This window comes from Taeniopygia guttata, chromosome 32 (assembly GCF_048771995.1).
Source record: "Taeniopygia guttata chromosome 32, bTaeGut7.mat, whole genome shotgun sequence".
NCBI lineage: Eukaryota > Metazoa > Chordata > Aves > Passeriformes > Estrildidae > Taeniopygia > Taeniopygia guttata.
This window is the reverse complement of record NC_133057.1, coordinates 1,949,810-1,977,686: the sequence shown is the minus strand read 5'-3', so window position 1 is coordinate 1,977,686 and position 27,877 is coordinate 1,949,810. Positions and strand designations below refer to the sequence as shown.

General features: G+C 55.4%; 2 protein-coding genes across 2 annotated transcripts in view; both read left to right on the top strand.

The window, feature by feature from the left end:
- LOC121468530 (polyunsaturated fatty acid lipoxygenase ALOX15B-like) overlaps positions 1-27,877 on the top strand; it is a 76,160-nt gene that overhangs the window by 42,384 nt on the left and 5,899 nt on the right. The gene's annotated exons all lie outside the window — the stretch shown is intronic.
- LOC140681145 (polyunsaturated fatty acid lipoxygenase ALOX15B-like) lies at positions 119-27,498 on the top strand. Its single transcript, XM_072920513.1, has 12 exons — positions 119-148; positions 2,019-2,319; positions 3,095-3,179; positions 4,128-4,463; positions 6,323-6,423; positions 8,177-8,349; positions 11,994-12,137; positions 18,838-19,041; positions 21,680-21,766; positions 24,772-24,941; positions 26,782-26,848; positions 27,160-27,498. Exons 1-12 carry the CDS (start codon positions 119-121, stop codon positions 27,496-27,498), a joined length of 2,037 nt encoding a protein of 678 aa, XP_072776614.1.

The following is a 27,877-nucleotide window of genomic DNA, read 5'->3' as shown; positions in this document are numbered from 1 at the left end:
GAGCAAACTGGTTATACTGGTTTATACTGGTTTATACTGGGAATGGGACTGGGGGGGCTGCGGCCCGGAGAGGTGAGAGCAAACTGGTTATACTGGTTTATACTGGTTTATACTGGGAATGGGACTGGGGGGGCTGCGGCCCGGAGAGGTGAGAGCAAACTGGTTATACTGGTTTATACTGGGAATGGGACTGGGGGGGGCTGCGGGCCGGAGAGGTGAGAGCAAACTGGTTATACTGGTTTATACTGGTTTATACTGGGAATGGGACTGGGGGGGGCTGCGGCCCGGAGAGGTGAGAGCCAAACTGGTTATACTGGTTTATACTGGTTTATACTGGGAATGGGACTGGGAGAGGTGAGAGCAAACTGGTTATACTGGTTTATACTGGTTTATACTGGTTTATACTGGGAATGGGACTGGGAGAGGTGAGAGCAAACTGGTTATACTGGTTTATACTGGGAATGGGACTGGGGGGGGCTGCGGGCCGGAGAGGTGAGAGCAAACTGGTTATACTGGTTTATACTGGGAATGGGACTGGGAGAGGTGAGAGCAAACTGGTTATACTGGTTTATACTGGTTTATACTGGGAATGGGACTGGGAGAGGTGAGAGCAAACTGGTTATACTGGTTTATACTGGTTTATACTGGGAATGGGACTGGGGGGCTGCAGCCCGGAGAGGTGAGAGCCAAACTGGTTATACTGGTTTATACTGGTTTATACTGGGAATGGGACTGGGGGGGACTGCGGCCCGGAGAGGTGAGAGCCAAACTGGTTATACTGGTTTATACTGGGAATGGGACTGGGAATGGGACTGGGGGCCGGAGAGGTGAGAGCCAAACTGGTTATACTGGTTTATACTGGGAATGGGACTGGGAATGGGACTGGGGGCCGGAGAGGTGAGAGCCAAACTGGTTATACTGGTTTATACTGGGAGGGGTTTGGGTTATACTGGGATATACTGGGAGGGGACTGGGAGGGACTGGGAGGGGATTGGGGGAGACTGGGATGGACTGGGAGGGAACTGGGAGGGAACTGGGAGGGACTGGGGGGACTGGGACCAAACTGGGAGGGAACTGGGAGGGGATTGGGGCATTACTGGTTTGTACTGGGATGGACTGGGGGGGACTGGGAGGGACTGGGTTATACTGGGGGGGACTGGGAAGGGATTGGAGGGGACTGGGATGGACTGGAATGGAACTGGGATGTACTGGGAGGAACTGGGGTAAACTGGGACAAACTGGGAGGGACTGGGGTTAACTGGGAGGGGATTGGGGGGGGATTGGGGGGGACTGGGAGGGACTGGGAGAGGTTTGGGGGGGACTGGGACCAAACTGGGACCAAACTGGGACCAAACTGGGAGGGAGTGGGACGGACTGGGAGGGGATTGGGGGGGAATTGGGGGTTACTGGTTTACACTGGGATGGACTGGGGGGGACTGGGAGGGACTGGGGGGGGATTGCGATATACTGGGATGGACTGGAATGAACTGGGAGGGACTGGGAGGGACTGGGAGGGATTAAAAAGGACATTTGGGGTTACTGGTTTATACTGGGAGGGGACTGAGGGGAACTGGGAGGGACTGGGGGGGGACTGGGAAGGGATTGGGGGGCAATTGGGAGTTACTGGTTTATACTGGGGGGGACTGGGAGGGACTGGGAGGGGTTTGGGATATACTGGGAGAGACTGGGAGGGGACTGGGATGGACTGGGAGGAACTGGTTTATACTGGGAGGGACTGGGAGTGACAAACTGGGAGTACTGGGAGCACTGGGAGGGAACTGGGAGAGACACAGGAGGTGACACAGGTGACACAGGTGACACACAGGAGGTGACACAGGAGGTGACACAGGTGTGACACAGGTGTGACACAGGTGTGACACAGGTGACACAGGTGTGACACAGGTGACAATGAGGTGACAGAGGTGACAATGAGGTGACACAGGTGACTCAGGTGACACAGGTGACACAGAGGTGACACACAGGTGACCCCCAGGTGACCCCGCTGTCCCTGTCCCCAGACCGTGTGGCAGGAGGTGACGTCCCCGCGCCCTTTGGGGACACTCCTGTCCCTCCGCCTGCACAAGGAGCCGCTGCTGCCCCTCGTCCCCGACCGCTGGTTCTGCGCCAGTGTCACCGTCACCGGGCCACTGCCACCCCCCCCCGGGGACACCCATGGTGGCACCCACGGGGACACCCACGGGGACACCCATGGTGGCACCCACGGGGACGTGTCCCCCGAGCTCGGGGACGTCCCCACGGCCGTGTTCCCGTGCCAGCGCTGGCTGGAGAGCGGCGAGGTGGAGCTGAGGGAGGGGACAGGTACGGCTGGGGACAGTGGGGACATTGGGGACATTGGGGACAGTGGGGACATTGGGGGCATTGGGGACAGTGGGAACATTGGGGGCATTGGGGGCATTGGGGACATTGGGGACATTGGGGACATTGAGGACATTGGGGGGACATTGGGGGCATTGGGGACATTGGGGGCATTGGGGACATTGGGGGGATTGGGGACATTGGGGACAGTGGGGACATTGGGGGGACATTGAGGGGACATTGGGGACATTGGGGACATTGGGGACATTGGGGACATTGGGGACATTGGGGACGTTGGGGACATTGGGGACATTGGGGGGACATTGGGGACATCGGGGACATTGGGGACACTGGGGACATTGGGGACATTGGGGACATCGGGGACATTGGGGACATTGGGGACATTGGGGGACATTGGGGGACATTGGGGACATTGGGGACATTGGGGACAGTGGGGACATTGGGGACATTGGGGACAGTGGGGACAGTGGGGACATTGGGGACATTGGGGGCATTGGGGACAGTGGGGACATTGGGGGGCTTGGGGACACTGTGGGGATTTGGGGACATTGGGGACACTGGGGGGGTTGGGGACATTGGGGACATTGGGGACATTTGGGGCCATTTGTGGGGAATTCGGGACATTGGGGACATCAAGGACATGTTGGGGACATTGTGAGGGAACCAGAGGCACTGGGGGCTGTCCCCAATGTCCCCAATGTCCCCCCAATGTCCCCAATGTCCCCAATGATGTCCCCTCTGTCCCCTCTGTCCCCAGCCCGCACCCCCCGTGACGCCGCGCGGGTTCCGGAGCTGCTGCAGCAGCGCCGAGAGGAGCGACGAGAGCGGCGGGAGAACTTCCAGTGAGAACTGGGATGGACTGGGAGGGACTGGGAGGGACTGGGAGGGACTGGGAGGGAACTGGGATGGACTGGGATGGACTGGGATGGACTGGGAGGGACTGGGAGGGACTGGGAGGGAACTGGGAGGGAACTGGGATGGACTGGGATGGACTGGGATGGACTGGGAGGGAACTGGGATGGACTGGGAGGGAACTGGGAGGGAACTGGGAGGGACTGGGGAGCGCTGAGAAGTCACTGGTGGTGGTCACTGCTGGTCATTAATGGCCACTAATGGTCACTAATGGTCATTAATGGTCATTAATGGTCACTGCTGGTCACTAATGGTCATTAATGGTCATTGCTGGTCACTAATGGTCACTAATGGTCACTGCTGGTCACTGCTGGTCACTGCTGGTCACCACTGGTCACCGGTGGTCACTCGTGTCCCTCTGTCCAGGTGGTCACCAGTGGTCACTGCTGGTCACTAATGGTCACTGCTGGTCACTAATGGTCATTAATGGTCACTAATGGTCACCAATGGTCACTAATGGTCACTAATGGTCATTAATGGTTACTAATGGTCACTAATGGTCACCGCTGGTCACCACTGGTCACCACTGGTCACCGGTGGTCACTCGTGTCCCTCTGTCCAGGTGGTCACCAGTGGTCACTGCTGGTCATTAATGGTCACTGCTGGTCACTAATGGTTACTAATGGTCACTAATGTTTACTAATGGTCATTAATGGTCACTAATGGTCACTAATGGTCACTGCTGGCCATTAATGGTCACTAATGGTCACAAATGGTCATTAATGGTCACTAATGGTCACTAATGGTCACTAATGGTCACTAATGGTCATTAATGGTCACAAATGGTCATTAATGGTCATTAATGGTCACTAATGGTCACTAATGGTCATTAATGGCCACCAGTGGTCACCGGTGGTCACTCGTGTCCGTGTGTCCAGGTGGGCTCCCTACGCCCCGGGGTGGCCGTGGTGCCTCCGGGCGCTGCCCCCGACCCTGTGCCCCTGGCCGGCCCCTCCCCCACCGGACACGCCCCTTCCGGTGACGTCACCGGAGGGGACGACATCATCGGAGGCGACGACATCATCGGAGGCGACGACGTCACCGGAATCGATGACGTCACCAGAGGCGATGACGTCACCGGAGGCGACGACGTCACAGGAAGCGATGACGTCACGGGAAGTGATGACGTCACCGGCGCCGCCCGCGCCGCTGTCGCCCACCCTGAGCTTCCCCCTGGCCCACCGCGCCCAACTGGCCGCGCGCGCCGCCGCCGCGTCAGTGACCTCATCGGGGGTCATCGGGGTCAACGGGGGTCATTGGGGGTCATTGGGGTCATCGGGGGTCATCTGGGGTCATTGGGGTCAATGGAGGTCATTGGGGGTCCATGGAGGTCGTTGGGGGTCAATGGATGTCAATGGGGGTCAATGGGGATCAATGGAGGTGAACTGGGTTCAATGGAGGTCAATGGAGGTCAATGGGGGTCATTGGGGGTCAACAAGGATCAATGGGGATCAATAGGAGCCAATGGGGGTCTTTGGGGTCAATGGGGGTCAACAGGGGTCAATGGGGGTCAAAGGAGGTGAACTAGGGTCAATGGGAGTCAATGGAGGTCAATGGGGCTCAATGGAGGTCAATGGGGGTCAATGGGGATCAATGGAGGTCAATGGGAGTCATTGGGGGTCATTCGGTGTCAACGGGGGTCAATGGGGGTCATTGGAGGTCAATAGAGGTCAATGGGGATCAATGGAGGTCAATGGAGGTCAATGGGGTCAATGGGGGTTATTGGGGGTCATTGGGGGTCATTGGGGATCAACAGGAGCCAATGGAGGTCAATGAGGGTCAATGGGGGTCAATGGGGGTCAATTGGGGTCAATGGAGGTCAATGGAGGTCAATGGAGGTCAATGGAGGTCAATGAGGGTCAATGGGGGTCAATGGGGGTCAATTGGGGTCAATGGAGGTCAATGGAGGTCAATGGAGGTCAATGGAGGTCAATGAGGGTCAATGGGGGTCAATGGGGGTCAATGGAGGTCAATGGAGGTCAGTGGAGGTCAATGGAGGTCAATGGGGTCAATGGGGGTCAACTGGGGTCAATGGGGTCAATGGGGTCAATGGGGTCAATGGAGGTCAATGGAAATCAATGGAGGTCAATGGGGGTCAATGGGGGTCATTGGGAGTCATTGGGGGTCAATGGGGGTCAACAAGGATCAATGGGGATCAACGGGAGCCAATGGGGGTCGATGGGGTCAACTGGGGTCGTTGGGGCTCAATGGACGTCAATGGAGGTCATTGGCGGCCATTGGGGGTCATTGGGGGTCAATGGGGGTCATTGGGGTCAATGGGGATCATTGGGGATCATTGGTGTCAATGGAGGTCAATGGAGGTCAATGCATGTCAATGGGGGTCATTGGGGGTCATTGGGGTCAACGGGGGTCAATGGGACTCATTGGGGATCAATGGGGGTCAATGGAGGTCAATGGAGGTCATTGGGGGTCAATGGAGGTCAATGGAGGTCATTGGGGGTCAATGGAGGTCAATGGAGGTCATTGGGGATCAATGGGGGTCAATGGGGATCATTGGGGATCAATGGGGGTCAATGGGGATCATTGGGGATCAATGGGGGTCAATGGGGATCATTGGGGATGAATGGGGTCAATGGAGGTCAATGGGGTCAATGGAGGTGAACTGGGGTCAATGGAGGTCAGTGGAGGTCAATGGGGATCAATGGGGGTCAACAGGAGTCAATGGGGGTCATTGGGGTCATTGGGGTCATTGGGGGTCATTGGGGTCAACGGGGGTCAATGGGGATCAACGGGAGCCAATGGGGGTCAATGGGGTCAACTGGGGTCGTTGGGGGTCAATGGACGTCAATGGAGGTCAATGGAGGTCACTGAGGGTCGGTGGGGATCAATGGGGGTCATTGAGGTCAATGGAGGTATTGGGGGTCATTGGGGATCAATGGAGGTCATTGGGAGTCCCTGAGGGTCCCGACCACCCCCACCCACCCTGTCCCCAATGTCCCCTCCGTGTCCCCCAATGTCCCCAATCCCCCCAATGTCCCCAATGTCCCCAATGTCCCACTGTCCCCACTGTCCCCAATGATGTCCCCCCCGATGTCCCTGTCCGTGTCCCCAGGCAGCTCCGTGTCCGGTTTCGGGGTCTCACCTCCGGCTCCTCCTGGCGCAGCTTTGGGGACATTCGGGCGGCGCTCGAGGGGCCCGGGACCCCCATCAGCGGTGGGTGCCCCTCCCCCGCTGGGTCCCCAATGTCACCAAGTGTCCCCAAGTGCCCCTAAGGTGTCCCCAAGGTGTCCCTGGTTGTCTCCAAGTGTCCCCAAGGTGTTCTAAGATATCCCTGGGTGTCCCCAGGTGTCCCCAGGTGTCCCCAAGGTCTTCCAAGGTGTCCCCAGGGTGTCCCCAGTTGTCACCAAGGTGTTCCCAGGTGTCCAAAAAATGTCCCCAAATGTCCCCAAGTGTGCCCAAGTGTGCCCAAGTGTCCCCAAGTGTCCCCAAGGTGTCCCCAGATGTCCCTGGCTGTCCCCAGGTGTGCAAGGAATGTCCCCAAGGTGTTCCAAGGTGTCCCCAGGTGTCCCCAAGGTGTTCCAAGGTGTACCCAAGTGTCCCTGAGACGCCTCCAAGGTATCCCCAGTTGTCCCCAGATGTTCCCCAGATGTTCCCCAGGTGTCCAAAACATGTCCCGAGATGTCTCCAAGTGTCCCCAAGGTGTCCCCAGGTGTCCTTGAGGTGTCCCCAGGTGTCCCCAAGGTATTTCAAGGTGTCCCTGGGTGTCCCCAGGTGTGCAAGGAATGTCCCCAAGGTGTCCCCAGTTGTCCCCAGGTGTCCCCAAGGTGTCCTTGAGGTGTCCCGAAGTGTCCCTAAGGTGTCCCCAGATGTTCCTGAGTGTCCCCAGTGTGTCCCCAAGGTGTTCCAAGTGTCTCCAAGGTGTCCCCAGGTGTCCTTGGGTATCCCCAGATGTCCCTGGGTGTCCCTGGTTGTCCCCAAGTGCCCCTGAGATGCCTCCAAGGTATCCCCAGGTGTCCCCAGATGTTCCCCAGGTGTCCAAAACATGTCCCCAGATATCCCCAGGTGTCCCCAGGTGTCCCCAAGGTCTCACCAAGGTGTCCCCAAGTGTCCCTGAGTGTCCCCGAGGTGTCCCTGGTTGTCCCCAAGGTTTCCCCAAGGTGTCCCAAGGTGTCCCCAGGTGTCCCTGGTTGTCCCCAAGTGTCCTCAAGGTGTTCCAAGGTGTCCCCAAGTATCCCCAAGGTGTCCCCAAGGTGTCTCCAAGTGTCCCCGGGGTGTCCCAAGTGTCCATGAGGTGTCCCCAAGGTGTTCCAAGGTGTCCCCAAGTGTCCCCAAGGAGACCCCAAGGTGTTCCAAGGTGTCCCCAAGGTGTCCCCAAGGTGTTCCAAGTGTCCATAAGGTGTCCCCAAGGTGTTCCAAGGTGTCCTCAAGGTGTCCCCAAGGTGTTCCAAGATATCCCTAGGTGTCCCCAGATGTCCCCAGGGTGTCCCAAAGTGTCCCCAAGGTGTCCCCAGTTGTCCCCAGATGTTCCCCAGGTGTCCAAAAAATGTCCCCAAGTGTCCCCAAGGTGTTCTTGAGGTGTCCCAAGGTGTCCCCAAGATGTCCCCAGGTGTCCCCATGGTGTTCCGAGGTGTCCCTGAGGTGTCCCCTGGGTGTTCCAAGGTGTCCTCAGAGGTCCCCAGGTGTCCCCAGGAGTGCAAGAAATGTCCCCAAGTGTCCCCAAGTGTCCCCAAGTGTCCCCAAGGTGTCCCCAGGTGTCCCTAGTTGTCCCCAGGTGTCCCCAAGGTGTTCCAAGGTGTCCCCAAGTGTCCCTGAGATGCCTCCAAGGTATCCCCAGTTGTCCCCAGATGTTCCCCAGATGTTCCCCAGGTGTCCAAAACATGTCCCCAGATATCCCCAAGTGTCCCCAAGTGTCCCCAGGTGTCCCCAGGTGTCCCCAGTGTCTCACCAGGTGTCCCCGTGTCCCCAGAGTACGTGGTGCGGCACTGGCAGGAGGACGCGTTTTTCGGGGAGCAGTTCCTGAGCGGGGTGAACCCCGTCCTGCTGCGCCGCTGCCGCCGCCTGCCCCCCAACTTCCCCGTCAGCGAGGCCGTGGTGGCGCCCAGCCTGGGCCCGGCCACCTCCCTGCGCCGCGAGATGGAGGTGGGCACCCCAAAATACCAAAAACCCCAAAGAGAAACCCCAAAATCCTAAAAACCCCAAAACGTCCCTAAAACACCCCAAAACCCCAAAGAGAAACCCCACCCAAACACCCCATGGTGACCCCCAGCCCTGCCCGGGCACCTCCCTGCGCCACGAGATGGAGGTGGGCACCCCAAACCCCAAAAAACCCCAAAAATCCCCAAAAAACCCTAAAAACCCTAAAAAACCCAAAAATTCCCAAAACCCCTAAAATCCCCCCCAAAAAACCCATGCAAATACCCCCATGGTGACCCCCAGCCTGGGCCCGGCCACCTCCCTGTGCCACGAGATGGAGGTGGGCACCCCGAAATCACAAAAAACACCAAATTCACCCCAAAAATCCTAAAAACCCAAAAAATCCCAAAAAAACCCCTAAAAACCCCAAAAAATCAAAAATAAAAACCCCAACCAAACACCCCCATGGTGACCCCCAGCCTGGGCCCGGCCACCTCCCTGCGCCGCGAGATGGAGGTGGGCACCCCGAAATCACAAAAAACACCAAAAATCCCAAAAAAACCCCAAAAATCCCAAAACCATAAAAACCCCTCAAAAAAACCCCAAAGAAAACCCCAAAAACCCCAACCAAACACCCCCATGGTGACCCCCAGCCTGGGCCCGGCCTCCTCCCTGCGCCGGGAGATGGAGGTGGGCACCCCGAAATCCCAAAAAACACCAAATTCACTCCAAAAATCCATAAAAACCCCAAAAACCCCAAAAACTTTAAAATCCCACCCAAAAAACCCTACAAACACCCCAACCAAACACCCCCATGGTGACCCCCAGCCCGGGCTCGGGCACCTCCCTGCGCCGGGAGATGGAGGTGGGCACCCCGAAATCACAAAAAACACCAAAAATCCCCAAAAAAACCCTAAAAACCCCAAAACCATAAAAAAAACCCCAAAAAAACCCCCAAAGAGAAACCCCAAAACCACCAAAAACCCCAAAGAAAATCCCTAAAATCCCAAATAAAATCCCCAGGATTTGGGTTTTTTTCCCCAAGATTTGGGTTTTTTCCCAGGATTTGGGGGTTTTCCTCAGAATTTGGGAGTTTTTTCATCAGGATTTTGGGGTTTTTTCTTAGGATTTGGGTTTTTTTCCCCAGGATTTGGGTTTTTTTTCCCAGGATTTGGGTTTTTTTCCATGGATTTGGGGTTTTTTTCCCAGGATTTGGGTTTTTTTCCCCAGGATTTGGGGTTTTTTTCAGGGAATTTGGGTTTTTTTCCCCAGGATTTGGGTTTTTTTCCACAAGATTTGGGGCTTTTTTCCCAGAATTTGGGGTTTTTTTCCCCAGGATTTGGGTTTTTTTCCCCTTTATTTTGGTTTTTTTTCCCCAGAATTTGGGGTTTTTTCCCCAGGATTTGGGGTTTTTGGGGTGTTTCTGATTTTGGGGTGTCCCCAGGCAGGGAACATCTACCTGGCCGATTATGGGGTGCTGGGATTTGGGGTTTTTTTCCCCAGAATTTGGGTTTTTTTCCTGGATTTGGGTTTTTTTCCCAAGATTTGGGGTTTTTTTCCCCAGGATTTGGGGTTTTTGGGGTTTTTCTGATTTTGGGGTGTCCCCAGGCAGGGAACATCTACCTGGCCGATTATGGGGTGCTGGAATTTGGGTTTTTTTCCCAGGATTTGGGGTTTTTTTCCCAGGATTTGGGGTTTTTTCTTGGATTTGGGTTTTTTTTTTCCTGGAATTGGGGTTTTTCCCTCAGGATTTTGGGTTTTTCTCCAGGATTTGGGTTTTTTTCCTCAGGATTTGGGTTTTTTTTCCCAGAATTTGGGGTTTTTTTCCCATAATTTGGGGTTTTTTAGCCAGGATTTGGGTTTTTTTTCCCAGAATTTGGGTTTTTTAATGGAATTTTAGGTTTTTTTCAGGATTTGGGGGATCCCAGCCTGGGGTTCCCCCGGTTTTTGGGTGTTTCTGATTTTGGGGTGTCCCCAGGCAGGGAACATCTACCTGGCCGATTATGGGGTGCTGGGATTTGGGGTTTTTTCCCAGAATTTGGGGTTTTTTGAGGGATTTTAGGGTTTTTATGTATTTGGGGGATCCCAGCCTGGGGGTCCCCCCGGTTTTTGGGGTGTTTCTGATTTTGGGGTGTCCCCAGGCAGGGAACATCTACCTGGCCGATTATGGGGTGCTGGGATTTGGGTTTTTTTCCCAGGATTTGGGTTTTTTTCCATGGATTTGGGGTTTTTTGCCCCAGGATTTGGGGTTTTTGGGGTGTTTCTGATTTTGGGGTGTCCCCAGGCAGGGAACATCTACCTGGCCGATTATGGGGTGCTGGGATTTGGGGTTTTTTCTCAGAATTTGGGTTTTTTTCCCAGAATTTGGGTTTTTTCCCCAGGATTTGGGGGTTTTTTTCCCAGAATTTGGGGTTTTTTTCCCCAGGATTTGGGGTTTTTGGGGTGTTTCTGATTTTGGGGTGTCCCCAGGCAGGGAACATCTACCTGGCCGATTATGGGGTGCTGGGATTTGGGGTTTTTTCCTGGATTTGGGGTTTTTTTCCCAGGATTTGGGGGATTTTTCCCAGAATTTGGGGTTTTTTTCCCCAGGATTTGGGGTTTTTGGGGTGTTTCTGATTTTGGGGTGTCCCCAGGCAGGGAATATCTACCTGGCCGATTATGGGGTGCTGGGATTTGGGGTTTTTCCCCAGAATTTGGGTTTTTTTCCCCTGGATTTGGGTTTTTTTCCCAGGATTGGGTTTTTTTTTCCCCAGGATTTGGGGTTTTTGGGGTGTTTCTGATTTTGGGGTGTCCCCAGGCAGGGAACATCTACCTGGCCGATTATGGGGTGCTGCGATTTGGGTTTTTTCCAGGATTTTGTGTTTTTTTCCTGGAATTGGGGTTTTTTCCCCCCGGATTTGGGTTTTTTTCCCAGAATTTGGGGTTTTTTTCCCAAGATTTGGGGTTTTTTTCCACAGGATTTGGGGTTTTTGGGGTGTTTCTGATTTTGGGGTGTCCCCAGGCAGGGAACATCTACCTGGCCGATTATGGGGTGCTGGGATTTGGGTTTTTTTCCCAGAATTTGGGTTTTTTTCCCAGAATTTGGGTTTTTTCCCCAGGATTTGGGGTTTTCGGGGTTCTCTGATTTTGGGGTGTCCCCAGGCAGGGAACATCTACCTGGCTGATTATGGGGTGCTGGGATTTGGGTTTTTTCCTCCAGAATTTGGGGTTTTTCCCCAGGATTTGGGGTTTTTTTCCCTGGATTTGGGGTTTTTTTCCCAAGATTGGGGTTTTTTTCCCCAGGATTTGGGGTTTTTGGGGTTTCTCTGATTTTGGGGTGTCCCCAGGCAGGGAACATCTACCTGGCCGATTATGGGGTGCTGGGATTTGGGGTTTTTTCCCAGGATTTGGGGTTTTTTATGGAATTTGGGTTTTTTCCCCAGAATTTGGGGTTTTTTTCCCCAGGATTTGGGGTTTTTGGGGTGTTTCTGATTTTGGGGTGTCCCCAGGCAGGGAACATCTACCTGGCCGATTATGGGGTGCTGGGATTTGGGGTTTTTTCCCAGGATTTGGGGTTTTTTATGGAATTTGGGTTTTTTCCCCAGAATTTGGGGTTTTTTTCCCCAGGATTTGGGGTTTTTGGGGTGTTTCTGATTTTGGGGTGTCCCCAGGCAGGGAACATCTACCTGGCCGATTACGGGGTGCTGCAGGGGATCCCCACCGCCCTCATCGACGGCCGCCCCACCTTCGTGGCCGCCCCGCTCTGCCTCCTGCACCAGCGGCCCAACGGCGACCTGCTGCCCCTCGCCATCCAGGTGGGACCCCAAAACCCCAAAAATCACCCCAAAAACCCCAAACTCACCCCAAAAACCTACCCCAAAACCCAGAAACCAACCTGGGCCCCAAAACCCCAAAACTCACCCCAAAACCAACCCTGCTGCACCAGCGGCCCAACGGCGACCTGCTGCCCCTCGCCATCCAGGTGGGACCCAAAACCCCAAACTCACCCCAAAAACCCCAAAACTCACCCCAAAAACCCGCCCTGGGCCCCATAACCAACCTGGGCCCCAAAAACCCCAAAAACGGACCCCAAAAACCCAAAAATGGACCCCAAAACCCCAAAACTCACCCCAAAAACCCGCCCTGGGCCCCATAACCAACCTGGGCCCCAAAAACCCCAAAAACGGACCCCAAAAACCCCAAAATGGGCCCAAAAACCCGCCCCAAAACCCAAAAACCCAACCCTGCTGCACCAGCGGCCCAACGGCGACCTGCTGCCCCTCGCCATCCAGGTGGGACCCCAAAACCCCAAAAATCACCCCAAAAACCCCTAAACTCACCCCAAAAACCCCAAAATGGGCCCAAAAACCCGCCCCAAAACCCAAAAACCCAACCCTGCTGCACCAGCGGCCCAACGGCGACCTGCTGCCCCTCGCCATCCAGGTGGGACCCCAAAACCCCAAATCTCACCCCAAAAACCCCAAAACTCACCCCAAAAACCCGCCCGACCCCAAAAACCCAAAAACGAACCCCAAAAACCCACCCCGACCCCAGAAACCCACCCCAAAACCCAGAAACCCGGAAACAGACCCCAAAAACCCAAAAATGGACCCCAAAACCCTACCCTGCTGCACCAGCGGCCCAACGGCGACCTGCTGCCCCTCGCCATCCAGGTGGGACCCAAAACCCCAAATCTCACCCCAAAAACCTGCCCCGACCCCAAAAACCCACCCCAAAACCCCAAAACCCAACCCTCCTGCACCAGCGGCCCAACGGCGACCTGCTGCCCCTCGCCATCCAGGTGGGACCCCAAAACCCCTAAATTCACCCCAAAAACCCACCCCAAAACCCAAAAACCCACCCGGGCCCCAAAAACCCCAAAAATGGACCCCAAAAACCGACCCTCCTGCACCAGCGGCCCAACGGCGACCTGCTGCCCCTCGCCATCCAGGTGGGACCCCAAAACCCCAAAAATTCACCCCAAAAACCCCTAAACTCACCCCAAAAACCCACCCCAAAACCCAGAAACCCACCCCGACCCCAAAACCCCAAAAATGGACCCCAAAAACCCACCCAAAAACCCACCTGGGCCCCAAAACCCCAAAAATGGACCCCAAAAACCCCAAAATGGGCCCAAAAACACAAAAATGGGCCCCAAAAACCCAAAAATGGACCCCAAAAACCAACCCGGGCCCCAAAAACCCTAAAATGAAACCCAAAAACCCACCCCAAAACCCAAAAACCCACCCGGACCCCAAAACCCCAAAAATGAACTCCAAAAACCCAAAAATGGACCCCAAAACCTCAAAAATGGAGCCCAAAAACCAACCCGGGCCCCAAAAACCCACCCCAACACCCAAAACCCTAAAAATGGACCCCAAAAACCCACCCCAAAACCCCAAAAATGGAACCCAAAACCCCACCCCAAACCCCAAAACCCAACCCTGCTGCACCAGCGCCCCAACGGCGACCTGCTGCCCCTCGCCATCCAGGTGGGACCCCAAAACCCCAAAAATCACCCCAAAAACCCGCCCAGGCCCAAAATCCCGAAAATGGACCCCAAACCCAGTGATGGATTTTTGGGGTTCCCTGATGGATTTTGGTGTTCCTGTTTGGGGTGCCCTGATGGATTTTGGGGTTCCCTGATGGATTTTGGGGTCCCAGTTTGGTGTTCCCTGATGGATTTTATGGTTCCCTGATGGATTTTGGGACTCCCCTGATGGATTTTGGGGTTCTTTGATGGATTTTGGGGTTCTGTGATGGATTTTGGGGTTTCCTAAAGAATTTCGGGGTTCCCTAATGAATTTTGGGGTTCTGTGATGAATTTCGGGGTTCCCCTGATGGATTTTGGGGTTCCCTGATGGATTTTGGGGTTTTCCAGCTGCATTTTGGGGTTCCCTGATGGATTTTGGGGTTTCCTGATCGATTTTGGTGCTCCTGTTTGGGGTTCCCTAATGAATTTTGGGGTGCCCTGATGGATTTTGGGGTTCCCAGATGGATTTTGGGGTCCCCTTACCCTTTTGAGGTTCCTATTTGGGGGTTTCTCTAATGGATTTTGGGTTCCCTGATGAATTTTGGGTTCCCTGTTGGGTTTTGGGTTTCGTGATGGATTTTGGTGTTCCAGTTTGGGTTTCCCCAGCTGGATTTCGGGTTTCCCATCTGAATTTCGGGTTCCCCTAACGGATTTTGGGGTGTCCCCAGCTGTCCCAGGAGCCGGGCCCCTCCGTGCCGCTCTTCGTGCCGCAGGACCCGCCCTGGCTCTGGGCCCTGGCCAAGGCCGGGGGTTCCCCGGTGGATTTTGGGGTCCCCTAACGGATTTTGGGGTTCCTGTTTGGGGTTCCCTGATGGGTTTCGGAGTTCCCCTAATGAATTTGGGGTTCCTGATGAATTTTGGGGTCCCCTGATGGATTTTGGGGTTTGTGTGCCAATTTTTGAGATGCCAGTTTGGGGTTCCCTGATGGATTTTGGGTTTCCTGATGGATTCTGGGGTTCTTTGATGGATTTTGGGGGTTTCCAGCTGCATTTTGGGGTTTCCCTGCTGGATTTTGGGTTCCCAGATAGATTTTGAGGTTCCAGTTTGGGGTTCCCTGATGGATTTTGGTGTTCCCTGTTGGGTTTTGGGTTTTGTGATGGATTTTGGGGTTCCTGTTTGGGGTTTCCTGATGGGTTTCAGGTTTCCCTAATGAATTTCGGGTTCCCTGATGGATTTTGAGGTTCCAGTTTGGACTTCCGTGATGGATTTTGGGTTCCCTGTTGGGTTTTGGGTTCCCTGTTGGGTTTTGGGTTTCCTGATGGATTTTGGTGTTCCAGTTTCGGGTTTCCCAGCTGGATTTTGGGTTCCCTGATGGATTTTGGTTTCCCTAATGAATTTTGAGTTTCCAGTTTGGGTTTCCCTGATGGATTTTGGGGTTCCCTGATGGATTTTGGGGTTCTGTGATGGATTTTGGTGTTCCCTAATGGGTTTTGGGTTCCCTGATGGATTTTGAGTTTCCTGTTTGGGGTTCCCTGGTGGATTTCGGGTTTCCCAGCTGGATTTTGGGGTTCTGTGATGGATTTTGGGGTTCCCTAATGAATTTCGGGATACCCTAATGAATTTTGGGGTTCTGTGATGAATTTCGGGGTTCCCCTGATGGATTTTGGGTTCCCTGATGGATTTTGGGTTCCTTGAGGATTTTGGGTTCCCTGATGGATTTTGAGGTTCCTGTTTGGGGTTCCCTGTTGGGTTTTGGGTTCCCTGATGGATTTTGGGGTTTCCTAAAGAATTTTGGGGTTCCCTAATGAATTTTGGGGTTCTGTGATGAATTTTGGGGTTCCCTGATGGATTTTGGGGTTCCCCTGATGGATTTTGGGGTCCATGTGCCAGTTTTTGAGATGCCAGTTTGGGGTTCCCAGTTGGGTTTTGGGTTTCGTGATGGATTTTGGTGTTCCTGTTTGGGTTTCCCACCTGGATTTTGGGTTCCCCTGATGGATTTTGGGGTTCCCTGATGGATTTTGGGGTTCCTGTTTGGGTTTCCCAGCTGGATTTTGGGGTTCCCTAATGAATTTCGGGTTTCCCAGCTGGATTTTGGGGTTCCCTGTTGGGTTTGGTGTTCCCTGTTGGGTTTTGGGTTTCCTGATGGATTTTGGTGTTCCAGTTTGGGTTTCCCACCTGGATTTTGGGTTTCTTTGATGGATTTTGGGGTTCTTTGATGGATTTTGGGTTTCCTGATGGATTCTGGGGTTCTTTGATGGATTTTGGGGGTTTCCAGCTGCATTTTGGGGTTCCCCTGCTGGATTTTGGGTTCCCAGATAGATTTTGAGGTTCCAGTTTGGGGTTCCCTGTTGGGTTTGGTGTTCCCTGATGGATTTTGTGTTTCCTGATGGATTTGGGGGTTCCAGTTTGGGTTTCGCAGCTAGATTTCGGGGTTCCCTAATGAATTTTGGGGTCCCCTGATGGATTTTGGGTTTCCCAGCTGGATTTTTGGGTTCTTTGATGGATTTTGGTGCTCCCTGTTGGGTTTTGGGTTTCGTGATGGATTTTGGTGTTTCTGTTTGGGGTTCCCTGATGGATTTTGTGGTTCTTTGATGGATTTTGGGGTTTTCCAGCTGCATTTTGGGTTCCCTGATGGATTTTGGTGTTCCAGTTTGGGGTTCCCTGTTGGGTTTGGTGTTCCCTGTTGGGTTTTGTGTTCCCTGATGGATTTGGGGGTTCCTGTTTGGGTTTCCCAGCTGGATTTTTGGGTTCTTTGATGGATTTGGGGGTTTCTGAGCTTGATTTTGGGTCCCCTAACGTATTTTGGGGTGTCCCCAGCTGTCCCAGGAGCCGGGCCCCTCTGCTCGCCTCTTCGTGCCGCAGGACCCGCCCTGGCTCTGGGCCCTGGCCAAGGCCGGGGGTGCCCTCGGCCTTTGGGGTTCCCCGGTGGATTTTGGGGTTCCTTGATGGATTTTGGGGTTCCCTGATGGATTTTGGGGTCCGTGTGCCAGTTTTTGAGATGCCAGTTTGGGGTTCCCAGTTGGGTTTCGGGTTCCCTGATGGATTTTGGGTTCCTGTTTGGGGTTCCCCTGACCCTTTTTGGGGTTCCCCTGACGGATTTTGGGGTTCCCTAATGAATTTCGGGGTTCCCAGCTGGATTTTAGGGTTCTTTGATGGATTTTGGAGTTTTCCAGCTGCATTTTGGGGTGTCCGAATGGATTTTGGGGTTCCCTGATGGATTCTGAGGTTCCTGTTTGGGTTCCCTGATGGATTTTGGTGTTCCTGTTTGGGTTTCCCTGATGGATTTTGGGTTTCGTGATGGATTTTGGGTTCCCCTGATGGATTTTGGGGTTCCCTGATGAATTTTGGGGTTCCCTGATGGATTTTGGGTTCCCCTGATGGATTTCGGGTTTCCCTAATGAATTTTGGGTTCCCTAATGAATTTTGGGGTTTCCTGATGGATTTTGAGTTTCCAGTTTGGAGTTCCCTGATGGATTTTGGTGCTCCCTGTTGGATTTGGGGGTTTCCCTGATGGATTTTGGGATCCCCTAACGGATTTTGGGTTCCCTGATGGATTTGGGGGTTCCTGTTTTGGGTTCCCTGTTGGGTTTTGGGTTTCGTGATGGATTTTGGTGTTTCTGTTTGGGCTTCCCAGCTGAATTTCGGGGTCCCCGAATGAATTTTGGGGTCCCCTAATAAATCTCGGGTTCCCTAATGAATTTTGGTGTCCCCTGACGGATTTTGGGGTTTCCTGATGGATTTTGAGTTTCCTGTTTGGGGTTCCCATGATGGATTTTGGGGTTCCCTGATGGATTTTGGGGTTCCCTGATGGATTTTGGGGTTTCCTAAAGAATTTTTGGGTTCCCTAATGAATTTTGGGGTTCTGTGATGAATTTCGGGGTTCCCAGCTGGATTTTTGGGTTCTTTGATGGATTTTGGGTTTCCCAGCTGGATTTTGGGTTCCCTGATGGATTTTGGTGTTCTCTGATGGATTTTGGGTTTCCGTAATGGATTTTCGGTTCCCAAATGAATTTCGGGGTTCCTTGATGGATTTTGGGGTTCCTGTTTGGGGTTCCCTGATGGATTTTGGGTTCCCCTGATGGATTTTGGGGTTCCCAGCTGGATTTTGGGTTTCCTGTTTGGGATTCCCTAATGAATTTTGGGGTTCCCTAATAAATTTCGGGTTCCCTAATGAATTTTGGGGTTCCCTGATAAATTTTGGGGTCCCCTGATGGATTTTGGGTTCCCTGTTGGGTTTTGGGTTTCGTGATGGATTTTGGTGTTTCTGTTTGTGTTTCCCACCTGGATTTTTGGGTTCTCCTAACGAATTTCGGGTTTCTGAGCTGAATTTTGGGTCCCCTAACGGATTTTTGGTGTCCCCAGCTGTCCCAGGAGCCGGGCCCCTCCGTGCCGCTGTTCGTGCCGCAGGACCCGCCCTGGCTCTGGGCCCTGGCCAAACCGGGGCTGCCCTCGGCCTTTGGGGTTCCCCAGTGGATTTTGGGGTTCCCTGGTGGATTTTGGGGTTCCCTGGTGGATTTTGGGGTCCGTGTGTCAGTTTTTGAGGTGCCAGTTTGGGGTTCACTGATGAATTTTGGGTTTCCTGATGGATTTTGGTGTTCCTGTTTGGGTTTCCCAGCTGGGTTTTGGGGTTCCCTGTTGGGTTTTGGGTTTCGTGTTGGATTTTGGAGTTCCTGTTTTGAGTTCCCTGATGGATTTTGGGTTTCCTGATGGATTTGGGTGTTCCTGTTTGGGTTTCCCAGCTGGATTTTGGGTTTCTTTGATGGATTTTGGGGTTCCCTGATGGATTTTGGGGTTCCCTAATGGCTTTTCAGTTCCCTGATGAATTTCGGGTTCCCTAATGAATTTTGGGGTTCCCTGATAGATTTTGGCGTTCCTGTTTGGTGTTCCCTGTTGGGTTTTGGGTTTTGTGATGGATTTTGGTGTTCCTGTTTGTGTTTCCCAGCTGGATTTTGGGGTTCTTTGATGGATTTTGGGATTTTCCAGCTGAATTTTGGGTCCCCTGATGAATTTTTGGGTTCCCCTAATGGATTTTTGTCCCCCAGCTGTCCCAGGAGCCGGGCCCCTCCGCTCCCCTGTTCGTGCCGCAGGACCCGCCCTGGCTCTGGGCCCTGGCCAAGGTTTGGGTTCGCAGCGCCGAGTTCCAGGTGCACGAGGCCCTGACGCACCTGCTGCGCTCGCACCTGCTGGGAGAGGTGTTCGCCCTGGCCACGCTGCGCCGGCTGCCCCCGCAGCACCCCCTCTTCAAGGTCAGCCCCAAAATTCATAAATCGGGAAAAAAAACCAAAACTCTGCAAAAAAATCTGAAATTGGAAAAAAAAACCAGCCCGGAAATCGCAAATTGCAAAAAAATCCCGTCCTGAAATCCCAAATTGCAAAAAAAATCCTGCCCAGAAATCCCAAATTGCAAAAAAACCCCCGAAAATTGCAAAAAAAATCCCATCCCAATATCCCAAACCACAAAAAAATCCTGCCCGGAATCTCAAACCCCAGAAAAATCTCAGCCCAGAAATCCCAAATAGCAAAGAAATACTGCCCAGAAATCCCAAACCCCCAAAAAATTCTGCCCTGAAATCCCAAATCCCAAAAAAAATCATAAATTGCGAAAAAAATCCTGCCCAGAAAACCCAAACTGCAAAAAAAAGCCCAAATTGCAAAAAAATCCCACCCGGAAAACCCAAACACCAAAAGAATCCTGACCAGAAAAACCAAACCCCAAAAAAATCCCAAATCACAAAAAAATCCCAGCCCCAAAATCCCCAAATTGGAAAAAAAATCCCAGCCCAAAATCCCAAACCACAAAAAAATCCTACCCCAAAATGCCATATCACAAAAAAAATCCCAGCCCAGAAATCCCAAACCCCAGAAAAAACTCAGTGCAGAAATCCTAAATTGCAAAAAAATCCCGCCCAGAAAACCCAAACCCCCCAAAAAAATCCCAAATCACAAAAAAATCCCGCCCAGAAAACCAAAACCCAAAAAAAATCCTAAATTGCAAAAAAAATCCCACCTAGAAAACACCAAAATGCAAAAAAAATCCTAAATTGCAAAAAAATCCCACCCCCAAAAAAATCCCAAACCCCATAAAACCCCAAACCCCAAAAAAGCCCAAACCCCAAAAAATCCCAAACCCCAAAAAAATCCCAAACCCCAAAAAAGCCCAAACCCCCCAAAAAACCCCAAACCCCAAAAAATCCCAAACCCCAAAAAATCTCAAACCCCAAAAAATCTCAAACCCCAAAAAATCCCAAACCCCAAAAAATCTCAAACCCCAAAAAATCTCCAAATCCCCAAAAAATCCCCAAACCCCAAAAAATCCCCAAATCCCCAAAAAATCTCAAACCCCAAAAAATCCCAAACCCCAAAAAAATCCCCAAATCCCCCAAGTCCCAGTGCTCCCCAAGTCCTGGTGCCCCACACCCGGTCCCAGTGCCCCACACAGTGCCCCCGGTGCCCCCCAAGTCCCGGTGCCCCCCAAGTCCCGGTGCCCCCCAAGTCCCGGTGCCCCCTGTGCCCCACAGTTGCCGGTGCCCCCCATGCCCCCCATCCCCCCCAAGTCCCGGTGCCCCCCATCTCACCCGGTGCCCCCCAAGTCCTGGTGCCCCACACCGGGTTCCCGGTGCCCCCTCCCCATCTCATGGTGCCCCCCAAGTCCCGGTGCCCCCCGTGCCCCCCATGCCCCCCGTCTCACCCGGTGCCCCACAGCTGCTGCTGCCCCACACCCGGTCCCTGTGCCCCCTGTGCCCCCCTGTACCCCCCATGTCCCGGTGCCCTCCAAGTCCTGGTGCCCCCTGTCTCACCCCGTGCCCCCCATGCCCCCCAAGTCCCGGTGCCCCCCAAGTCCTGGTGCCCCCCATGTCCCGGTGCCCCACACCCGGTCCCAGTGCCCCCCACACCCGATGCCCCCCATGTCCTGGTGCCCCCCAAGTCCCGGTGCCCCTCAAGTCCCGGTGCCCCCCAAGTCCCAGTGCCCCACATGGTACCCCCCATGTCCCGGTGCCCCCTGTCTCACCCCATGTCCCCCGGTGCCCCCCAAGTCCCGGTGCCCCCCGTGCCCCCCATGTCCCGGTGCCCCACACCCGGTCCTGCTGCCCCCCAAGTCCTGGTGCCCCCTAAGTCCCAGTGTCCCACACCGGATCCCGGTGCCCCCCAAGTCCCGATGCCCCCCGTGCCCCCCGTGCCCCCCAAGTCCCGGTGCCCCCCAAGTCCCAGTGCCCCACATGCCCCCTGTGGCCCCCAAGTCCCCGTGCCCCCCATCTCACCCGGTGCCCCCCATGCCCTCCAAGTCCCAGTGCCCCCCAAGTCCCAGTGCCCCACACCTGGTCCCGGTGCCCTACATGTCCTGGTGCCCCCCATGCCCCCCGTGCCCCACAGCTGCCAGTGCCCCACACCCATTCCCGTGCCCCTCATGTCCCGGTGTCCCACATGTCCCTGTGCCCCCTCCCCATCTCATGATGCCCCCCAAGTCCCGGTGCCCCCCATGACCCCCATGCCCCCCGTGCCCCCCAGTGCCCCCTATATCCCAGTGCCCCCCATGCCCCCATCTCACGCGGTGCCCCCCAAGTCCCGGTGCCCCCCATGTCCCGGTGCCCCCTGTGCCCCACACCCGGTCCCAGTGCCCCCCACACCCGGTGCCCCCCATGTGCCGGTGCCCCACAGCAGCTGGTGCCCCCCAAGTCCCAGTGCCCCACATGGTACCCCCCATGTCCCGGTGCCCCCTGTCTCACCCCATGTCCCCTGGTGCCCCCCATGTCCCGGTGCCCCACACCCCGTCCTGCTGCCCCCCAAGTCCTGGTGCCCCCTAAGTCCCAGTGTCCCACACCGGATCCCGGTGCCCCCCAAGTCCCGGTGCCCCCCATCTCACCCCGTACCCCCGGTGCCCCCCAGCTGCTGGTGCCCCACACGCGGTTCACGGTGCAGATCGGGGCCCTCGCGCGGCGCTTCCTCCTGAACCCCGGGGGGGTCTTCGACCGGGTACGGTTTGGGGGGAAATCCCGGGATTTTGGGTAAAAATAATGGGATTTTGGGTGGAAATCCCGGGATTTTGGGTGTAAATTCCGGGATTTTGGGTACAAATTATGGGATTTTGGGTAAAAATTATGGGATTTTGGGTGGAAATTTTGGGATTTTGGGTGGAAATACCGGGATTTTGGGTGGAAATTTTGGGATTTTGGGTAAAAATTATGGGATTTTGGGTGGAAATCCCGGGATTTTGGGTGTAAATTTCGGGATATTGGGTGGCAATTCCGGGATTTTGGGTGTAAATTCCGGGATTTTGGGTGGAAATTCTGAGATTTTGGGTGGAAATTCCGGGATTTGGGGTGTAAATTTTGGGATTTTGGGTGTAAATTTTGGGATCTTGAGTGGGAATTCCGGGATTTTGGGTGCAAATTCCGGGATTTTGGCTGTAAATGCTGGGATTTTGGGTGGAAATTCCGGGATTTTGGGTGGAAATTCCGGGATTTTCGGTGGAAATTCCGGGATTTTGGGTGGAAATTCCTGGATTTTGGGTGGAAATAATGGGATTTTGGGTGGAAATTCCGGGGTTTTGGGTGTAAATTTTGGGATTTTGGTTGGAAATTCTGGGATTTTGGGTAGAAATTCCGGGATTTTGGGTGTAAATTTGGGGATTTTGGGTAGAAATTCCGGGATTTGGGGTGGAAATTCCGGGATTTGGGGTGGGAATTCCGGGATTTTGGGTGGAAATTCCGGGATTTTGGGTGGATTTGGGCCGGAATTTCGGGGCCGGGGGTGGCACTGCCGTGTCCCCGCGATGTCCCCTCAGTGTCCCCAATGTCCCCGATGTCCCCAGGCGGTGGCGCTGGGCCGGCGGGGGCTGCTGGGGCAGGATTTGGGTTGGAATTGAGGGATTTTGGGTACAAATTCCGGGATTTTGGGTGTAAATTCCGGGATTTTGGGTGGAAATTCCGGGATTTTGGGTGTAAATTCCGGGATTTTGGGTGGATTTTGGCCGGAATTTCGGGGCCGGGGGTAGCACTGCCATGTCCCCGCGATGTCCCCTCGATGTCCCCTCGATGTCCCCGATGTCCCCAGGCGGTGGCGCTAGGCCGGCGGGGGCTGCTGGGGCAGGATTTGGGTGGAAATTCCGGGATTTTGGGTGGAAATTACGGGATTTTGGGTAGAAATTCCGGGATTTTGGGTGTAAATTCCGGGATTTTGGGTGGATTTGGGCCGGAATTTCGGGACGGGGGTGGCACTGCCGTGTCCCCTCAGTGTCCCCTCGATGTCCCCTCAGTGTCCCCAATGTCCCCTCGCTGTCCCCGGGTCCTGTCAGGCGCTGCTGGGGCGGGATTTGGGTGGAAATTCCGGGTTTTTGGGTGGAAATTCCGGGATTTTGGGTGGATTTGGGCCGGAATTTCGGGACCGGGGGTGGCACTGCCGTGTCCCCGCGATGTCCCCTCAGTGTCCCCAATGTCCCCTCGCTGTCCCCGGGTCCTGTCAGGGGCTGCTGGGACAGGATTTTGGGTGGAAATTGTGGGATTTTGGGTGGAAATTCCGGGATTTTAGCCGGAATTTCGGGGCCGGGGGTGACACTGCCGTGTCCCCGCGATGTCCCCTCGATGTCCCCTCAGTGTCCCCGATGTCCCCAGGCGGTGGCGCTGGGCCGGCGGGGGCTGCTGGGGCGGGATTTGGGTGGAAATTCCGGGATTTTGGGTGTAAATTCCGGGATTTTGGGTGTAAATTCCGGGATTTTGGGTGGATTTGTGCCGGAATTTCGGGACCGGGGGTGGCACTGCCGTGTCTCCGCGATGTCCCCTCAATGTCCCCAATGTCCCCTCGCTGTCCCCGGGTCCTGTCAGGGGCTGCTGGGGCGGGATTTGGGTTGGAATTTCGGGATTTTAGGTGTAAATTCCGGGATTTTGGGTGAATTTGGGCCGGAATTTCGGGACCGGGGGTGGCACTGCCGTGTCCCCGCGATGTCCCCTCAGTGTCCCCAATGTCCCCTCGCTGTCCCCGGGTCCTGTCAGGCGCTGCTGGGGCGGGATTTGGGTGGAAATTACGGGATTTTGGGCTGGAATTTCGGGGTCGGGGGTGGCACTGCCGTGTCCCCGCGATGTCCCCAATGTCCCCAATGTCCCCGATGTCCCCAGGCGGTGGCGCTGGGCCGGCGGGGGCTGCTGGGGCAGGATTTGGGTTGGAATTCCGGCATTTTGGGTGTAAATTCCGGGATTTTGGGTGTAAATTCCGGGATTTTGGGTGTAAATTCCGGGATTTGGGCTGGAATTTCGGGACCGGGGGTGGCACTGCGTGTCCCCTCCATGTCCCCGTGATGTCTCCTCGGTGTCCCCAGTGTCCCCTCGCTGTCCCCGGGTCCTGTCAGGCGTTGCTGGGGCAGGATTTGGGTTGGAATTGCGGAATTTTGGGTGTAAATTCCGGGATTTTGGGTGGGTTTCGGCCGGAATTTCGGGACCGGGGGTGGCACTGCCGTGTCCCCGCGGTGTCCCCTCGATGTCCCCAATGTCCCCAGGCGGTGGCGCTGGGCCGGCGGGGGCTGCTGGGGCGGGATTTGGGTGTAAATTTCGGGATTTTGGGTGTAAATTCCGGGATTTGGGCCGGAATTTCGGGGCCGGGGGTGGCACTGCCGTGTCCCCGCGATGTCCCCTCAGTGTCCCCGATGTCCCCAGGCGGTGGCGCTGGGCCGGCGGGGGCTGCTGGGGCGGGATTTTGGGTGGAAATTTCGGGATTTTGGGTGTAAATTCCGGGATTTTAGCCGGAATTTCGGGGCCGGGGGTGGCACTGCCGTGTCCCCTCGATGTCCCCTCGGTGTCCCCAATGTCCCCAATGTCCCCAGGCGGTGGCGCTGGGCCGGCGGGGGCTGCTGGGGCGGGATTTGGGTGTAAATTCCGGGATTTTGGGTGCAAATTCCGGGATTTTGGGTGGATTTGTGCCGGAATTTCGGGACCGGGGGTGGCACTGCCGTGTCCCCGCGATGTCCCCAATGTCCCCGATGTCCCCAGGCGGTGGCGCTGGGCCGGCGGGGGCTGCTGGCGCTGGTGGCGCGGGGGCTGCGGGCGCTGCGCTGGCGCTCGCTGGTGCTGCCGCGGGACCTGCGACACCGCGGGGTGGCGGCCACCAAGTGCCACCACTTCGGCTGCGACGCCACCAAGGTGTGGCGGGCCATCCGCAGGTGGGGACACACCCCCCCCGTGCCACCCGATGTCCCCTCAGTGTCACCCTAAATGTCCCCTAAATGTCCCCTAAATGTCCCCTCGGTGTCCCCTCATTGCCACCTCAGTGTCACCCTCATTGTCCCCTCAGAGCCACCCTCAGTGTCCCCTCAGTGTCCCCTCAGTGTCCCCTCAGTGTCTCCTCAGTGTCCCCTCAGTGTCCCCTCAGTGTCCCCTCAATGTCCCCTCAGTGTCCCCTCAGTGTCCCCTCAGTGTCCCCTCAATGTCCCCTCAATGTCACCTCAGTGTCCCCTCAGTGTCCCCTCAATGTCACCTCTGTGTCACCCTCAATGTCACCTCTGTGTCACCCTCAATGTCCCCTCATTGTCACCTCAATGTCCCCTCAGTGTCCCCCTCAATGTCCCCTCAGTGTCCTCTCAGTGTCCCCTCAGTGTCACCTCAGTGTCCCCTCAGTGTCACCTCAGTGTCCCCTCAGTGTCCCCTCAATGTCCCCTCAGTGTCCCCTCAATGTCCCCTCGGTGTCCCCTCAGTGTCCTCTGAGTGTCACCTCAATGTCCCCTCAATGCCACCCTGAATGTCCCCTCGGTGTCCTCTCAGTGTCACCCTCAGTGTCCCCTCAGTGCCACCCTCAGTGCCACCCTCGATGTCACCTCAGTGTCCCCTCAATGTCCCCTCAGTGTCACCCTGAATGTCACCCTCAGTGCCACCTCAGTGTCACCTCAGTGTCCTCTCAGTGTCCCCTCAGTGCCACCCTCAATGTCACCACAGTGTCCCCTCAATGTCCCCTCAATGTCCACCTCAGTGTCACCACAGTGTCCTCTCAGTGTCCCCTCAGTGTCCCCTCATTGTCCCCTCAGTGTCCCCTCAGTGCCCCCTCAATGTCCCCTCAGTGTCCCCTCAGTGCCACCCTCAATGTCACCACAGTGTCCCCTCAATGTCCCCTCAATGTCCACCTCAGTGTCACCACAGTGTCCCCTCAGTGTCCCCTCAATGTCACCCTGAATGTCACCCTCAGTGCCACCCTCATTGTCCCCTCAGTGTCCCCTCTGTGTCACCCTCAGTGTCCCCTCAATGTCCCCTCAATGTCCCCTCAGTGTCCCCTCAGTGTCCCCTCAGTGTCCCCTCAGTGTCCCCAATCCCCCCAATGTCCCCAATGTCCCCATTGATGTCCCCATTGATGTCCCCAGGTTTGTCACCGCCCTGCTGTCCCCAATGACCCCGTTAATGTCCCCAATGTCCCCATTGCTGTCCCCAATGTCCCCAATGTCCCCATTGATGTCCCCGTTAATGTCCCCATTAATGTCCCCAATGTCCCCAGGTTTGTCACTGCGCTGCTGTCCCTGTGTGACCCTGTTAATGTCCCCATTGATGTCTCCAATGTCCCCAAATGTCCCCAAATATCCCAAATGTCCCCAAATGTCCCCAAATGTTCCCAATGTCCCCAAAGTCCCCAATGTTGCCAATCCACCCAATGTCCCCAATGTCCCCAATGTCCCCAGTGTCCCCAATGTCCCCAATGTCCCCAATGTCCCCAATGTCCCCAATCCCCCACTGTCCCCACTGCCCCCAATGTCCCCCTCAATGTCCCCATTACTGTCCCCAAGTTTGTCACCTCCCTGCTGTCCCTCTGTGACCCGTTAATGTCCCCAATGTCCCGTCATTGTCACCTCTCTGCTGTCCCCAATGTCCCCGTTAATGTCCCCTCAATGTCCCCTCAATGTCCCCTCAGTGCCACCTCAGTGTCCCCAATCCACCCAATGTCCCCGTTAATGTCCCCGTTAATGTCCCCGTTAATGTCCCCGTTAATGTCCCCGTTAATGTCCCCATTGATGTCCCCAGGTTTGTCGCCTCCCTGCTGTCCCTCTGTGACCCCGTTAATGTCCCCAATGTCCCCAAATGTCCCCAGGTTTGTCACCTCCCTGCTGTCCCTCTGTGACCCGTTAATGTCCCCAATGATGCCCCCAATGTCCCCGTTAATGTCCCCACTGCTGTCCCCAGGTTTGTCACCTCCCTGCTGTCCCCAATGTCCCCGTTAATGTCCCTGTTAATGTCCCCAGTGTCCCCACTGTCCCCAGGTTTGTCACCTCCCTGCTGTCCCTCTGTGACCCGTTAATGTCCCCAATGTCCCCGTTAATGTCCCCAGGTTTGTCACCGCGCTGCTGTCCCCAATGTCCCCAATGTCCCCGTTAATGTCCCCAATGTCCCCACTGTCCCCAGGCTTGTCACCTCGCTGCTGTCCCCAATGTCCCCATTGTCCCCGTTAATGTCCCCGTTAATGTCCCCGTTAATGTCCCCGTTAATGTCCCCGTTAATGTCCCCAATGATGTCCCCAATGTCCCCGTTAATGTCCCCGTTAATGTCCCCGTTAATGTCCCCGTTGCTGTCCCCAGGTTTGTCACGGCGCTGCTGTCCCTGTACTACCCAGCGGATGGCGCTGTGGCTCAGGACTCGGAGCTCCAGGAGTGGGTCCGGGAGATCTTCCGCAGAGCGTTCCTGGGCCGCCGGAGATCCGGTGGGCACGGGGGGGGACAGGTGGGGTCAGATGGGGTCAGGTAACCCCTCAGGTGGGCACAGGTGGGTTCAGGTGGGGTCAGGTAACTCCTCAGGTGGGCACAGATCCCCCCCAGGTGGGCACAGGTGAGGTTCAGATGGGCACAGGTGGGCTCAGGTGGGGTTTAAGTGGGGTTCAGGTGGGCTCAGGTGACCCCTACAGTGGGCTCAGGTGGGCACAGGTGACCCCTCAGGTGGGTTCAGGTGGGCTCAGGTGGGCACAGGTGACCCCTCAGGTGGGCACAGGTGGGCTCAGGTGGGCACAGCTGGGCACAGGTGACCCCTCAGGTGGGCTCAGATGGGCACAGGTGGGCACAGGAAGGCTCAGGTGACCCCTCAGGTGGGCACAAAGGGGGGCTCAGGTGGGTTCAGGTGGGGTTCAGGT